Source organism: Amblyomma americanum, chromosome 6 (genome assembly GCF_052857255.1).
Source record: "Amblyomma americanum isolate KBUSLIRL-KWMA chromosome 6, ASM5285725v1, whole genome shotgun sequence".
Lineage (NCBI taxonomy): Eukaryota > Metazoa > Arthropoda > Arachnida > Ixodida > Ixodidae > Amblyomma > Amblyomma americanum.
In genome coordinates this window covers 118,850,746-118,866,068 of record NC_135502.1, presented here as the reverse complement: position 1 = coordinate 118,866,068, position 15,323 = coordinate 118,850,746, and the positions used below count along the sequence as shown (strand labels likewise).

General features: G+C 47.8%; 1 protein-coding gene across 1 annotated transcript in view; it reads left to right on the top strand.

The window, feature by feature from the left end:
* The window catches only part of LOC144094046 (SWI/SNF complex subunit SMARCC1-like), a 58,259-nt gene that overhangs the window by 4,218 nt on the left and 38,718 nt on the right, over window positions 1-15,323 (top strand). Inside the window, 9 exon segments of the mRNA XM_077627901.1 lie at window positions 1,114-1,237; window positions 2,288-2,411; window positions 6,009-6,078; window positions 6,160-6,235; window positions 7,859-7,942; window positions 8,115-8,156; window positions 10,560-10,654; window positions 10,734-10,858; window positions 13,547-13,638. Coding sequence (XP_077484027.1) covers window positions 1,114-1,237; window positions 2,288-2,411; window positions 6,009-6,078; window positions 6,160-6,235; window positions 7,859-7,942; window positions 8,115-8,156; window positions 10,560-10,654; window positions 10,734-10,858; window positions 13,547-13,638 — 832 coding nt within the window.

Sequence of the window (15,323 nt, the reverse complement as noted above, 5' to 3'; positions counted from 1 at the left end):
CGGAGATCTTTATAGTTGAATTTTTTGATTTTTTTTTTTTGGCGTTTCACTCATTTCACTGCGCTCTCCGAGGCAAATTTATTTCAGTGAGGTTTAGATGTTAGAGACAGGCTTCTAGATCACTGTTGTGGGAGACCCGTCGCTGTGGATCACTATCTTGGGTGTTCTGGTGTTGAGAATGAAACTGCGGGGTCAGATAGCGGCCAGGCTGTATTTCATTTGAGAGTTGGAGGCAAAATGCCTTTGTGCTGTGCAGTCTCAGTGCACGTTAGAGAACTCCAAGTAGTGTAAATTAATTTTGGGCCCTTCATTATGGCGTCTCTTAGCCAATTTGCGTAGCGTTGGGACGTCAAGTTCCGTTTACTGTACCCCGTCCGCAACAGCTGTACTTTGAATGCATTAATACTGTGGGTGCGTTATTGAGGTGTGGTTCGTCTTACAGTGCAGCACACAGGGAAGGTTTGCTCAGGAGATTGTTAGCTGCACAATTGAGAATAGTGGCATAGTTTGGAAATGCTTTTGTGGTTAAAAGTGATGTTTTTCCTCTCATTTTTGTGTAATGCATTGGTAGTTAGTAATATAGTGACATGCTTTGGTGAACTGAATGTTAACATATGTTTGGTTGGGAATTTTAAGTGCTTAGAGAGCTATTCTGCTGCCACAGCAGTGAACAGCATTGGCTAATGATACTGGAACTATGCAGGTGCTATTTACTTAGCCATTTGAGAATATCAAATACAAATTTATTGATTACATGCAGGGTGGGTACAGGCAAGGGTCCCAAAGTCAGGAGACTGTAACAGGAGCTTATAAGAGCATATGAGTTGTTAGAGCCAGACAAGTGCCATGCAAACCAAAAACTTTGCACATTATTATTTCCAGCTGCTTGCTCTTATCCTCCATTTAAGTGTCAAAAAAACTCTGCTGTGTCTTGGATAGGCTGTCCTAGCTCGATGATTTTACTGGTGGAAGTGCAGATCTGTGCTTCACAATGTCTAGAAGTAGAAATCCAGTGTTGCCACCGAAGACTTGTAGCCATGCGGTGCATGTGAGATAGCGATTGGACAGAGCAGCAACTAATATAATGCTCATGGAACTGTCATGCAATCGCAGGCGCAGGTTTGACTTCCAGTCCCCATCGCGCATGGACCGCAATGTGGAGATGTTCATGACTGTGGAAAAGACCCTGGTGCAGAACAAGTGTTTGTCTCTGCCTCACATCTACATATCTTCCGAGGTGAGTGAGAGCCTGACCTCTTAGAAGGGCTTAAGGGAGAGACAGGAGTACGTCATGGTGTTCTGACTGCTCCCACGTGTTGCTTAGCAGAAACTTGTAGGTGTAATGTGTGCATGCGGAAAAGCGTTGACACGGTTGCATGGAAATGTGGTTGGAATAGCTTAGTATGCTCTGTTTTCTTTGGTGGCAACTGTGGTACCCTCACGGATGGATAGGTCAATTTCTTTTTCTGTGCCGTCAATGATAACTGCTGCCCACTGCTGAGGCTCTGTGTATGCTTCATTATTTCACGAGACAGGCACCTGGTACGCTCTTGAATCAAGGCCAAAGAAAACCTTGTGGTTGGTATAACTGGGGATTTTTGGTCTGGCCATGTGTACATTTACAAAAGTATGGACATCATAGCTTGAATGGCTTGGAAAATATTGGATATGTTTTTTAAATATTGCATGAACTTCCAGCTCGTAAAGGCTGGTATCAACCTAGGCTCAGTGCTTGTGGCAATGTGGATGGAAATCAAGGCCCCTGTGCTCACGATTTCTAAAAACTTGCTGGAACTATGCTGCACTTTGTTGCCTAACCTATCTAGCTTTGGCAGAATACCAGTGGCTTTCATAAGGCTCTGAGCAACCTGGTGTGCCTTGACTTCCGTGTCTTCATGCACTAACATCATGCAAATAAAGACCATGCATACGTACAGCCCCTTAAAAAGTGCCCAAATTCTATTGCTATTGAATGAGGAATTGCAGCATGATTAGCTCCAAAATAAAGGGGGAAAAGGAAAGGTTGCATTTGAGGCATGCATGGATTCTCAATTTGTGAACCCCTGGGATAGAGTATTCTCTGTATTGGTGTGTGAATTTTTTTGCTATCAAATAGCTTATGATGAGGAGAGAACGTGTTTTATGTGAAATCCTGGAAATTTCAACTGGAAAGCTGTAGCACTTGTGCTTGGAGTTCTTGGCACTCTCGTGTCTTTCAAGCGAAACTGTTTTGTGCATATATGCAAAGTTGCTCTGCCCTGGTGACCCTGCCCTGGTCACCCTGCAGGTGGAGAAGCAGCTGATATCACGCCTGAAGGACATCATCAAAAGGCACCAGGGCACGATTGCAGAGTCTCCAGATGATGCCACCCACATAGTCTACCCGCCCGTGCCCACGACGGATACCTCTGGTTCGTAGCAGCTGAGCAGGGCTGGCTCACTTAAAACATGGCACTTGTGCTGAGGCAGGGACCTAAGATACGCAGGACAGCAAAATTCACCCGCTGGAGTGTTGCAGTAGAGTGGCAGCAGCTCAGAGCTTATTTTGGCAGCATTTTTCTTTGTGCGGGGGTGAAGGGGGGAGGGTACAACAACTGTCCCTGCTCACATGTTGCTTCTTGCATGTTGCCCCTTGTTGCAGGCAGTTATGCAATTCTCCGTACTTGTACAAGGCAAGTCAAAGCCCCCTTCCAAATTCTACCGCTGTTTCAAATTTTAAACAGAGTGGCCCACACCTGAGGGGAAAAAAAAAAGCACCTTTGCCTGTCTTCATTACCTTCACTACTCCAGTCTTTGGTAGAGAAATGGCAGAGCTGTGGCAGTGGGGAATTTTCGCAGTCTTAGCCTGTGGATTCTTTAGCTTCATGTCGGAGGAACCTGAATGTAATGGTGCCTTGGCACCAATCCCGTGCATTCTTGTGTTTGTGCACTGTGCTTTTTAAGAAGTTCACACACTGCCGGTAGGGATCAGAGTTTTTGATGTGGAGCATTCCTGATAATCCTTTGCTGGCGTCTTATGTCAGATGGACAGTTTAATGAAATCAAATCAGATCTTTATTTCATGTATAAATAAATACATGAAAGAGCTGTGGAAAAAAGCTGCCCAAAGGCAACTTGACTGGCCTGCTAACCCAGTCGTTCTGACAGCAGCGGAAATAACACATGGAATGTTCACACACACAAACTGGAAAAGAAAGAAAGAAGAAAATCTAACAAAAACTAAATTTGTCTGTTACATGCCGTGCACTGGGGCATATACCGTATAAACACGTGTAAGGGCCGCACTTTTTTTCCCAGAATCGGGGGGCAAATTTCGGGGTGCGGCCCATACACGCGATTTTCGAAAAAAAAATTTTTTTTTTTTTTTCAAGTGAAAGCAAACCAATCTGGAATGCGGGGCATTTATTTACCGTTCAGGCATCACTCACGGAGTCTTCAGACTCCGAGCTGGTGCTGTGTTCAGGTAAATGTTCAGCCCACAGAAAGTCGTCTTCTGTCCCATCTAAACTGTTTGAAATTCCGGTCACTTTGAAACTCCGGGTTACTATGTCGGTCGACACGGAATTCCACGCGAACAAAATCCATCCAAGCACAGTCGTGAGCGGTGCCCTCTTAAGCCGCCCTGTCGGCGTCTCGTCGTGATTGCCATTGGCCATCCATTCCGAATACTGCCTTCGAAATTCAACCTTAAAAGGCCGATTGACGCTTACATCCAGGGGTTGCAGCATGCCGGTGAGGCCGCCCGTTATCACGGCTATGCCTGTGCGGATACCGCGCAGGTGTTCCTTAACCCTGCCCGTCAAGTGACCACGGAAGCTGTCCAAGACGAGTAGCGATCGTCGTGCCAGCATGGCGCCTGGGCGCTTCTCCCAAACGCTTTTTACCCAGTCGAGCACAAGCTCATCGTCCATCCAGCCCTTTTCTTGGGCGCGAACTACAATTCCCTTGGGGAAAACGCCTTTAGGAATCGTTTTTCTTTTCAGGATGACATAGGGGGGCAGCTTCCGCCCGTCCGCGGTGACGCACAGCATAACGGTAAACCGTTGGCGCTCCGCGCCGGTTGTCCGCACGAAAACACTCTTCTTTCCTTTCAGTTCAACTGTGCAGCTCTCGGGACAGTCGAACCACACGGTGGTCTGGTCGGCGTTCGCTATCTGCGAAAATATATAGTTGTGCTCACGACGCAGACCGATGACATACTTCTGAAAGCTGAGCACCTTGTCGGTGTAGTCGGGGGGCAGCCGCTGGCACAGCGTGGCCCTTCGCCGAAATGATAGGCCCTTCCTCTTCAGAAATCTTCGTACCCAGCCGGCACTAGCCTTGAAGTTCTCGTGCGGTATGCTTTTAGCACGCGCCAAGGCTTGTGCCCTCACGCGCAGCATGTCCGTTGTCAACGCGTAGCCGTTGTTCCGCACTTCCATTGAATAGCATAGCAGCTCTTCTTCTAGCTCAGGAAATTTGCATGGCTTACCTCGGAAAGCGCGCTTTTTGGAGCTGGTATTCTTCAACGCATCCCTTTGTTCTCGCCACCGTCGGACACACTTCTCGTCCACGTCAAATTTTCTGCCCGCGGCACGCTTGCCGTGTTCGAGAGCGAACTCCACTACTTTCAGTTTAAAGCCCGTCGTGTAGCTGTTGAGGTGCTTGCCCATCGTGCAACAGTGACAATGCTCGGAGGCAGTTCATGAAAAAGTGAAGAACGACAGCGCACGAGAGCAACAACTATGCCGAGCGACCACGCTAACACAACCACCAAAAAACGCATGCTTTGACAGCCAGAACAGAACAAAGTTAGACCTGGCGATACCGTTGCCGATACGGATAGCGGAAGTACAGTAGCAGAAGCTCGCGGCAGAAGAAAAGATGATGATGATGACCCGTGGCCTTGGGCGCCATCCATGGGCGGCACCTCGAAGCTCCTGTGCGCATGTATTTCAAAGGCTATTCTTGCGTGTTTCCTGGAAAGTTTGGGTGCGGCCCTTACACGGATTTTTTTTTTTTTTTCAAATATTTCCTTTGGGAATACGGGGTGCGGCCCTTACACGGGTGCGGCCCTTACACGCGTTTATACGGTATCAGTTGAATGTCACGGCAAGAGCAGGTTTGTATATCTGTTACTGAGTTCATAATTATTTAACAGCAAAGGCAGCATATCTGTTGTTTACTAGAACTGAAGCGAGTGGCAGGCACGACCGATTGTGCCGCATCGAGGCAATGCCTAATGTACTTGAGAAAGAAAATTTTTCCTTTTCCTTCGATTGCATTCTACATGTGAGCCATATGTGTTTCGTGTTCCAACTTTGATATTTATTGTGAGCCTCACTGTCCGCAGTCTTGCATGCCGATATAACTGTGGCGATTGAAGCACTACCATTAAAGTGAAGAGTGCTTGTGGGCCAGTCAGCATTAAGAGCAGTGCGTTTGACTTATCAGTTCTGTGAGCTTTTATTGTGCTGTCCAATGCTCTGATTAGCAGTAGTGGCCTCTAAGCACATAAGCTCACCACAGTCGTGGAAGGACAAGCTGATTTCTTGGAATGCATCTAAGCAGCATGTAAAAGAGCGTTTTCAAGTATTCCTTTTTAAATGGGAAAGCAACTGTTTTTGCACGTAGCGATAGCTCTAGTTGGAGCAAGTAAAACTATTTGTTTGGATACCCTTCAAATAACAGTTGCATTTTAAATGTTCTGTAGTGCATGCCCTTCAACATTGTAGCGCTTTGTGTCGCTGTGATGACAGTTAGTGCATATTGTGAACACCTTGCAGCTTTCTGGTCTTGAACAACAATAAGTGGATTCCACTCGTTCAGTGAAAAAGTTAACGTGTTTGTCGCACTATTTTGCATATTTTAGTGCATTTGCTTTTGAAACATGTAGAAGCCACTCCAGCTTTTTGTGATAGCCAGCATTTAATTTGATACCATATGCCAAGATGACTGCTGCTTTCTCTGGAGCGGAAACCCCAGAGATGTGACCCTCCTTTCACTGTTCACTTTGCCTCCGCTTGCAGAAGAATACGTGCGCTTGGTGATGAAGCGGGATCGGAGTGCTCTCATCCACTGGTGGTATTTTCCCGACAGGTGAGTGGGCCGCCGCTTGGCGCTTCCCGCTTGTGACCACTGTCAACAATCTCCCCCTCTGTCTTGTCTGTCCCCTTCCAGCTTTGACACCTGGGTGTCCGGCCTGGACATTGACATGGAGCCCGACTCGCCACAGACTCACACGGGGCCCTACGAGGTGGGTGCTTTTTGAGTGGATGGGTAAACGTCACATTTTGGGTCAGGGGCAGGTGATGCCTCTGGAAGGCCATGAGCATGATGCACCGAGACGTGTGGTTTCTCAACTTGCACCGCAGCGGTGGCCTAGTGGTTTGGCTGCGACTGCGTATTGTCAGCTGTGCGGCGGGCACATAATCTGGGACCACGCGGAGAATCCGCCTCCGGCAGATCTAGTCATATCTTCCATGCCTGAAAAATGAGAAGCTGTTCTCACCAGCCTGGACCTGGATGTTCAGTCCCGGGCCACTGAAAGACTGATGCTCGATATGCATCAGTGCGTGTCCTGTGACGCGATCATTCTTGTTCCATGCCCGCAGCGGGTTGACTGCATGCAATGCCGACCTGCGCCATTTCTTTGAGTAATGTGCCATGCTTAGAGGGTCAGGTTGTCCTTTCTTCAAAAGACGACTATCTAAAGTTTGGGGTCAACGCGGGGTCTAAGGCAGTTTTGGATATACCCGCCGTGGTATATCCAAATATACCGGCATGGGACGTGTGCTACCTGGCACACGTCCCATGCCGGTGCCCTTTTCCATTAGGGTGCATAGTGCTCCTTGCATAAAAAAAAAGTCTTTAATTCACTTGCAAATCAGTTCCGCTGAAGAAAATTCTAATTCAGCGCTATTTATCTAGTTTGTTTGCGCTGGCAGTCGCTTCTTCGGACAAGCAGTAGGTAGCACGAGGGCAAGCTTCCGATTCCGATAATCTCCAGGTCATGGGTCATGCCGCAGTCTGAAACTGCAGGACTGTTTGCAGTTCAGTTTGTCGCTAGTCAGTCGGGCTGCACGCATATGTAGAGGTAGGATGAAACACCACTGGTTTGCTTTTGATCTCCGCGGGCTTAGGACTGCTGTTCTTGTGATTGCATCGTTACGCATTTGTTGCTTTGAGTTCAAGCATGCCATGATCCATCCCGCGAGAAACTACAAAACAAAATGCGGTGGTGGGTTAAAGCACACGGAACGGGGAGGGGAACTTTCTTTTTGGCCAGCAAGGGCTACGAGCTGGGCAGTCCACTTTCACACGGCGAAATACAGTAGTCGCAAAGTTTGTCCAGTAACGGTAGTGCGTTCCTGCATTGAAATTTTTGCGTGTGTCCATTTTTTTTCTGTGGTCAGATAATTCGAAAACCCCGTTCATTCAAACATATTTTATAGTCCCAGAGACTTCGAATTAATGAGGCTTTACTGTAGATTGCCTATTTGTTCCCAGAATCCAGTTTGTTTAGAAAACAATCTCAAAGACTATGACTATGGTTTTTCTATGCCCATTTAGGTGCATTTTCATCACAAGTTCTTTTAGTGGTGTCCTATGTATTTCTGGTTACCACTTGTAAAAGTTCATAGTAGTCTTTTAAGATCCTGATTTTTTTTAGGGGCAAAGAGTTGACGCCAAAGAGCATCTTTAGCGTCCCTTTAGTCCTTTACAATCACGTTTCACCCTCTTTGCAATCAGTCACTATGATTAGCACTCATTTCGTGGTTACTTGCTGCCTTTCTGAGTGTGATAGCTGTCTGTGCATTTGTGAATTAAGAGGACGAGAAAAGTGACTGTTACTCACTGCTGCTGTCTTCTTGTCCAGGTCAATGCCAAGTGGCTTGTGGATTTGGACGATTACAATGAATGGATGAATGAAGAGGACTACGAAGTTGAGACAGATGCCATGGTGGGTGAGACCACATCATGTATTAGTGTGGAATGGCTCCTGGCTCTGCCTGCCTTGGAAGGTTTCTCTGTCATTGCTGCTGTAGTGCAGAACTTGGCTTTGTTTTTGTGCTTGTGGATTGGACCTGGGTTTCATTGTCTTGCTAGGCCATTTATTTCTCTTTCACTTCCAGGGCCGCAGACGGTCTCCCAGGGGAAAGTACACTTTGGATGAGGTGAGGTCACCGTCTTTGTCTAGCCATTGCTGCTGCTAGTGCATTTGGATTGAACAGCGTACTTTACATTGTTAACGGTAATGCTTAGGGATGTCATGTGTAGGTAGGCATGACTGTGTCAGACCTAATTCCTTTTATGAATGGGTTTTATACCTAGAAAAATTTGAAGTGCGGAGCCTTGTTGAGAAATGGTTTGAAGCATTACATGTTCCTGCTAATGTTTCTAACACTAATGAATTGTTGTGCAGCTGTTATGATAAATGCAAGACTTTTAAAGGCGCTCTGAAACACCTTCCGAGGAAAGCACATCAACTCGCTCAATCACTGCATTGTGCTGTCATGAAAACCTGAGCTAAGTAATACACTGGTACACGCAGCAGAGGACCCACAATCACACGTGAAAGTTGACAAGCCCTTCCCGGCGAATTTTTCATGCTCGCACCCTCCTCCGTCGCTTGCATCTACGTATACATGTTGAGAGGTGGCTACAGGTTGGATTCTTTCAGACGTCAGGCAGCTACCATGGCCGGGGCCGATTTGCTGCGTAGCTCCGGCGGGCCACCAAGCTTCGCCCCCGGAGGTGGGGCCGGCGGAGGAGCGCCGACCTTCCAGCGTGGAAAAAGTGACGAGAGGAGAGGGAAAAGCACAAAGACGCTGAAATTCAAATTTTGACTACAGATAACTCAGCTTCTAAAAAGCGCACTAGAAAATTTCTTGCTGGACAGTACAGTAAAAGCTCGTTAATTCAAACTCGGTTAATTCAAATTTACGGTTAATTTGAACTAACGCCCGGGTCCCAGCACAGTCATGTGTATTTCAATGGGGGAAAACGCACGATAATTCGAACAAGTCGGCATCCGCTACGATTAATTCGAACTAGGAGCCCCTGGCTGACACCGCTCCTCGTAAATAGAAGTTGACCCATAGTAAGTAAAACACACTCCAAATTTACCAGAGGTGTAAAACAATGGAGGACAAAAAAAATCCGGGTGCACAAGGCTCACGGAGCCCGTGTTCCAGTGCATGCTGTAGCAGGTTTTCTCTGCCGGAGCACTTGCCCGTGCCGATGATGCTTAGGCGCGAGCCATTCCAGGTTTTCGTTACGCTGCGGTCGCTGGGTCGCAATCACGTGGTGTAAACAACATATTATGGAGGTTCGGGCGGTGACGGCTTTTGTTGGTGCCGTGAGCGCCACCTACGTGGTCAGCAGCATGGAGGTGTTGGAGCCCTCGAGTGACGCCGATATAATTGAGGCTGCATGCTCTCAGCAGATGTCGCAGGGCTCACATGCAGTGAGAACAGCCGACAGTGATAAGTCCGACGGCGGCGACGAGACTGTGCCACCGCCAAGTGCACATAAAGTAGTGTCGGCGCTCGAAGTTGCAGCACGCCACTTCTCTGTCAGTGAGAGCTCTCACGTTGCACAAAAGCTTTGGGCAAGCTGCATGATGGAGTCTCGGCAAAAGAAACGCAAGCAGATGCACATCGCCGATTACTTTTAATTTTGACACTCCTTCCCCGCAAATAAACATGTTTTGGAGCACAAATAGCATCCTATATTCAGCACTAAAGCTAGCTGCTCACGCGAATGCATTCAAGTGCTTGTTCCTGGCGCATAACTGGCCAATCAATTTGTTTCATTTGCCACTAGGACCGGATGAATTTAACTCTCAGAATATGCCCGCCACAAAAGTGTAGCAGCGCCTAGCTTGCGATAATGGGTCTAAATGCGACTGCTTCGGGTTCTGCCTGCGTGGTGGGGTGCTATAACCGCTCATTCTAGCGCCCATTCAATAATTCGAACTTCGCTTAATTCGAACAATTTTCCAGTCCCCTTCGAGTTAGAATTCACGAGCTTTTGCTGTATTTGTGAAGAGGCGTGCTTTAACATCCCAACCATACTGCAACTTTATTAGAGCCCCCTTCAGAGCCCCTTTAAGCACGTAAAGATGTTGTTGGCCTTGTCATTAAGTTTTGTTTCAGTCTTGTTTTTCACCCTGATGCATGTGACTGAGGTAATCTGAGCATATGACCACGGTTGCAGCATGGTAGATAAACGCAGAAAATGCTACAGAAGCTCATCGGCATCTTCTGGATGATGGGATTAGGGGGCAGAAAATGGGGTTTTTCTTTGCACTTGTAGTCCTCATATGGCGTGTATGCAGCTACATGATAAGGTATATGAATAACTGCTGCTGCATTTATATTTGGGTTATGCAGTATTCAGTTGGTGCAGCTATTTGGGGCGGGCAAGCTCCTGGTGGTAGGTGTGTATGCAGGAGCTCTGGTGTGAAGCTGCCTGGAGTGAAAGTCGAGGGTTTGCATAAGCATCATGCTCGATGAAAGCCGAGCGCTGTCACGAGGCACCTATTGCTAGCATTGCCTTTTTTTATTCTCCCGCAGTTGCTCTCAGGAGAAGGCGAGAAACGCGACAGAAAAGGCATCAAGAAACGAAAGAGGTCTCCGTCCCCTCCCCTGGACAAGCGGAAGCGCAAGGGGTGCGTCCGCACTGCTTTTCCAAATTCTCCCTTCTCGCTCACTTTTCTGCCATTGAGTTTTCGCTCATTGCTTGCGCAGAGGGCGCAGCCCGGCAATGGGTAAGAAACGATCATTCCGCGACGACGAATCTGACGACCTGACTAAAGACATGGAGGAACCCTCCCCCGAGCCCAGTCTTCAGGAGGTCTCCATTCCCCGAAGCAGTGAGTGTACATGCGTGTATGTGTGCGTGCTCTCTGTGGCATGGTTCGCAGAGAGTGCTGAGTTGTATCCTGTAAATGTGTAAGTGAGCTGCAAAACTGAAGATCTGTCGTCGCCAGGGCTGTTGCTTTGAATTGCTCGTAGATGTTATGGCACAGTCTTCTGTGCAAAAGGCCAACTATTGTTGAGAGATTTTTTTTTATTTCTTTAATAAAGTAGCCCACAAAAATAATGCCTGGCATGTTTGCAATTTCATTTTTTGTTTCCTGTAGCAGCCCCGTTCGTTTCACCAGTGCTTATTAGCCGAATCTGTTGACCATGTCTTATTATGTATGTCAGTAGTTGCGAGAGAAAAAGCTGTAGGGTATTTAATTGAAGACAACATCATAATGGCTTTTAGGCGGCTGCCAGTTCTGCATTTTTATATTGCTGCTGAGTTCCCTCCAACACCGTGATTTTCTGTTTCTGACCTTTCACAGAACTTGAGAGTAATTGTTTACTCCAGTTACTGGTCTGGAGCCGTCTGCTCGCTCTGTGACAGGGTGTCTGAATCTGATGAACAGCATTCACTGCCAAATTTACATTAGAAGCAGTTGTACTCCGGCCAGAACAAGCTAGGGGCATTTGCGGACCAATGAGTGAGAAAATATTAGCGTTCCTTTTGTGCGTTGTCTGTTATAAAATGAGAGGCTGCAAGATGCTGGAAGGGACACATGTAATACGAACTCTGATCGAATGTGCAGATTTTTGTCTGGAGCAGTTTGGGTTGCTCCGTGAGGGTGACCATAGCTTGACAGTCGTTCCAAATCTGACTTATTAGCAGACTTTCTCTGAGGAGGAGGAAAAACATTTATTCAGAGCATAAAAACTGGGTGGGTTCAGTACGAGAACCCATTGTTCGCCATCATAATCCGGCCCCTCTCAACCAGCGATTTCTGGTCGAGGGGGCTGTGGCTATGAAGGGTTGCCTCCCAGCGCTCATAAGTTGGATCAGGATTGCTGTCCAAGTCTGGGTTTTCTTGACATTCCCAAACCGCGTGAAAGAGTATGCCAACTGCTCCACAGAAGGGGCAGGACGAATGGTAGGTGTCTGGGTACCATTTACTCATTAGGTAAGGATTGGGCAGAGTATTAGTTTGTAGTCTCCTGATTATGTGCTCTTCATATTTACTTAGTGTTTTGTGAGGAAGTGGATATTTCCTTCTTGTGGTCTTATAGTACTCCATAATTTCTGCATAGCTTAGTAAGGGTGAGGGGTTGTCAACTGTGTCAGAGAGAGGCGGCGTGCCAGATGCTCGGAGGAGGAGAGCTCGAGCAGCTGTGTTGGCCGCCTCATTGCCCGTCGTTGAGAGGTGCCCTGGCGTCCAGAAGATCTGGATGTTGGAAGGATTAGACCTTTCCAAAATTTCCCAACACGGCGCGCCAACGCGGCCTCTGAGGTAATTGCGTACCGCTGCTTGTGAGTCAGACATAACCGTTGCCTTGCTGTTCTTTGATATCGCTAGTGCAGTGGCTGGTTCTTCAGCCGATGTGGTATCCACCGCTTGGATACTGCAATTGCCGCGACTCCGTTAACGGGTCCAGCCGCATCGACATAGATCGTGTCCTTGTTTTCATCCCAGCGCTTAGAGAGGTGTCTAGCTCTGGCTAGTCTCCGTCCTCTGTTGTATTCCTCATCCATGCGTTTTGGTGTGGGGTGAGTCGTGATGTGTGATCTCATCTGCATGGGCATGTCGATCTTGTCAGCGACTTCCCGGGGTGGACTGATTCTCAGCTTCTGTAATATTTTCCTGCCAGGCTTAGATGTTGAGAGCCTGACAATTTGATTTACACGGTGGGCCTCTATTAGTTCGTTGATGGTGTTATGGATCCCCAGCTGTAATAAGCGCTTAGTGGATGTGCATAAAGGGAGTCCCAGCGCCGTCTTAATTGCTTTTCGAATAATAACATCTAGTTGGTCTTTCTCCTTTTTGCTAAGCCTTAAGTACAGGGTGGCGTATGTTAGTTTAGAGAGAATGAAAGCCTGAACTAATCTTAGGGCCTCCTTCTCTCTTAGCCCATTTCTTTTCTTGATTACCCGGCGTAGCATTCTAGAGACTTGTTCGGAATAGGCTTGGAGCTGTCTGATTGTAGTGGTGTTAGTGTTGCCGCTGGGTATGATGGCTCCCAGGATCTTGATCTCTTTCTTGATCGGAATGCTCATACCCTGGACCGTAATGGCGACAGAGGGAGTGGACGGCAAAAGCCCCGTATTCTGCCTCTTGCCACGGTCAATCAGGAGTAACTCTGATTTCTCGGGAGAGCACGTTAACCTATGCCTCGCCGCATGCTGGCACATGACTTCCGCTGCTTCCTGAAGCCGGTCTTGAATTTCCCCTTCATTACCGCTGCAACACCAGATCGTAATGTCGTCGGCGTATATAGCGTGCTCAATGCCTTGGATGCGGTTTAGCTTCTCTGGTAGCCCGCATGGTCAGTTTGAAGAGAAGCGGAGACAAGACCACTCCCTGCGGGGTGCCCTCCGAAAAAGGTGCTGAAGGTTGGTTTGTAGGTGCTTCAAATTTCAAATCTGCATTCAAAATTCGCCACAAAAGACACTTTTAAAACCACTGGGCTTGCATAGCCCGGCATTATGCCTAGCACATTTCTCCCCCCCTCCCCCCCCACTCCTCCTCCTCCTCCTCTGGCAGATCCAAATCAGCGGAGTAGCAAGGACAGTGAGCTGCAGCCAGTCAAGGGAGGCACCCTCATCGATCTGGATGGCGCCGACCTGGACGACAAGGTACGGGCAATGCTTGTCGCACTGTTACCAGAGGCCCATTGCGTGATTGAAGTCGGCAGGTCATGCCAGTGGGCTCCCAAGAGACCATTGTCTGGTGTGACACCATTCCACTGCTTATAGTCTGATTTGTGCTGCAGGAATTTTTATGAAAAAGCAATCGGAGGTTTTCTTTGAAAACGCCTTTGACCGTGTTACGTCAAAAGTGACAAGGGTCTGCTGCAGTGCATTGTTATCATGAGCACAGGAACATAGGTCTGACGTGAGCCAAACATTGTTGGTCATTGTTAGGCAATGTGAGCGGTGGGTGTACAGATGTTTCTTTTACAGTGCTTGCAGTTGAATGGCTCCCACAGCTGGTAGCTGACTGCGAAAGCTAAGCCCAGTTTATTATCGTCCTTATAATTCAGACTCTAAGGGGACCGAGGATGTTTTCAAATTATGCAGCATTTTAATTAATTGAGAGGGCGTTTATGGAGTAAAAGCTCAGTAGTTTGACTGTTGTCAGTGCACGTTTCAGAAAAAGTCACATGAAATGGCATTTAAGAAGATGGCAGACAGCTTAGTATCATGAAACACAACAAGTAAAATGCACAAAGGATCCTTGACACGCAAAACTTATTGGGCAGGTAAGCGTGAGGATAAAGCTGCTCAAATGCAAAGAAGAGAAACGATCCCGGATATATCGAATTATTGCTTATATCGAACAGTTGTAAAATTCCTTTGGGAATCCCATGCAAAAGTATTGTAAATTTGTTTGTGTTTATTGAACTTACGCGCACCCCATATTTGATATATCGAACTCCGTGCCACGCCGCGCTCCTGCAAGTGCGCTTCTCCCAATATGACCCACCCTGAAAGTGGCCTTCTCCTAATGGAGTCACGATCTCGAAATCTCATCTTGTGCACGGCGCTGGCCTTGGACACCTCCTTGCGAAGCTGCACAAGTAAGAGTCACGTGATGAGAACTTGTGGGGTAGGAACGGAAATAGGAATGACCATAGGGGCATGTAAGGGGCTGGGAAGAGGGAAACCATGCTGGCCGCAGGCACGCAGACGCCCAATTTCTGCATGCTGGTTGGCTGACTCCGCTGGCCCAGCCAAAACAAGCGACGTCAGCTAGCTGTCACTAACATTTTGGCCATTTTAGCTGTCACTGCTGTCGGCGTTGCTTGGGCATCTGACTGGGATGGTACGGTGCGGCGGTCATTCTTTTTGCTTTGTTCGCGAGGCCAATGTGAGTTCGCTTGTGACTTGTGCAGTTCCGTGCATTTTCTTTTTGTTTTGGTCACGTCTTCGGGAGCCATGAACGCGAAAAAACGTAAGAATTTGGACTTGGCAACAAAGGTGGTCATCATTGACGGGTGGAGGCCGGCGAGAAAAAGTCGTTGGTTGCCGATGCGTTCGGAATTCTTTGTAACACACTGAGTACAATCCTGAAGACTAAAGACGACGTGAAGCTGAAGGCAGCGCAATCCAGTCGCCCTGGAGCGTGTTGTATGCGTGCTCCGACCTATGACAAGGTTAAGAAAGCTTTGTACGCCTGGTTTTTAGAGACACTTGCCAGAAGGATCCCTGTCGACGGCCCGATGCTCATGGAGAAAACGAAATGGTTTGCTGTAGCCTTCAGAGAAGAGAGCTTCACTGGTGGCACTGGTTGGCAGCAGTGTTTTAAGAGTCGCTTCAGC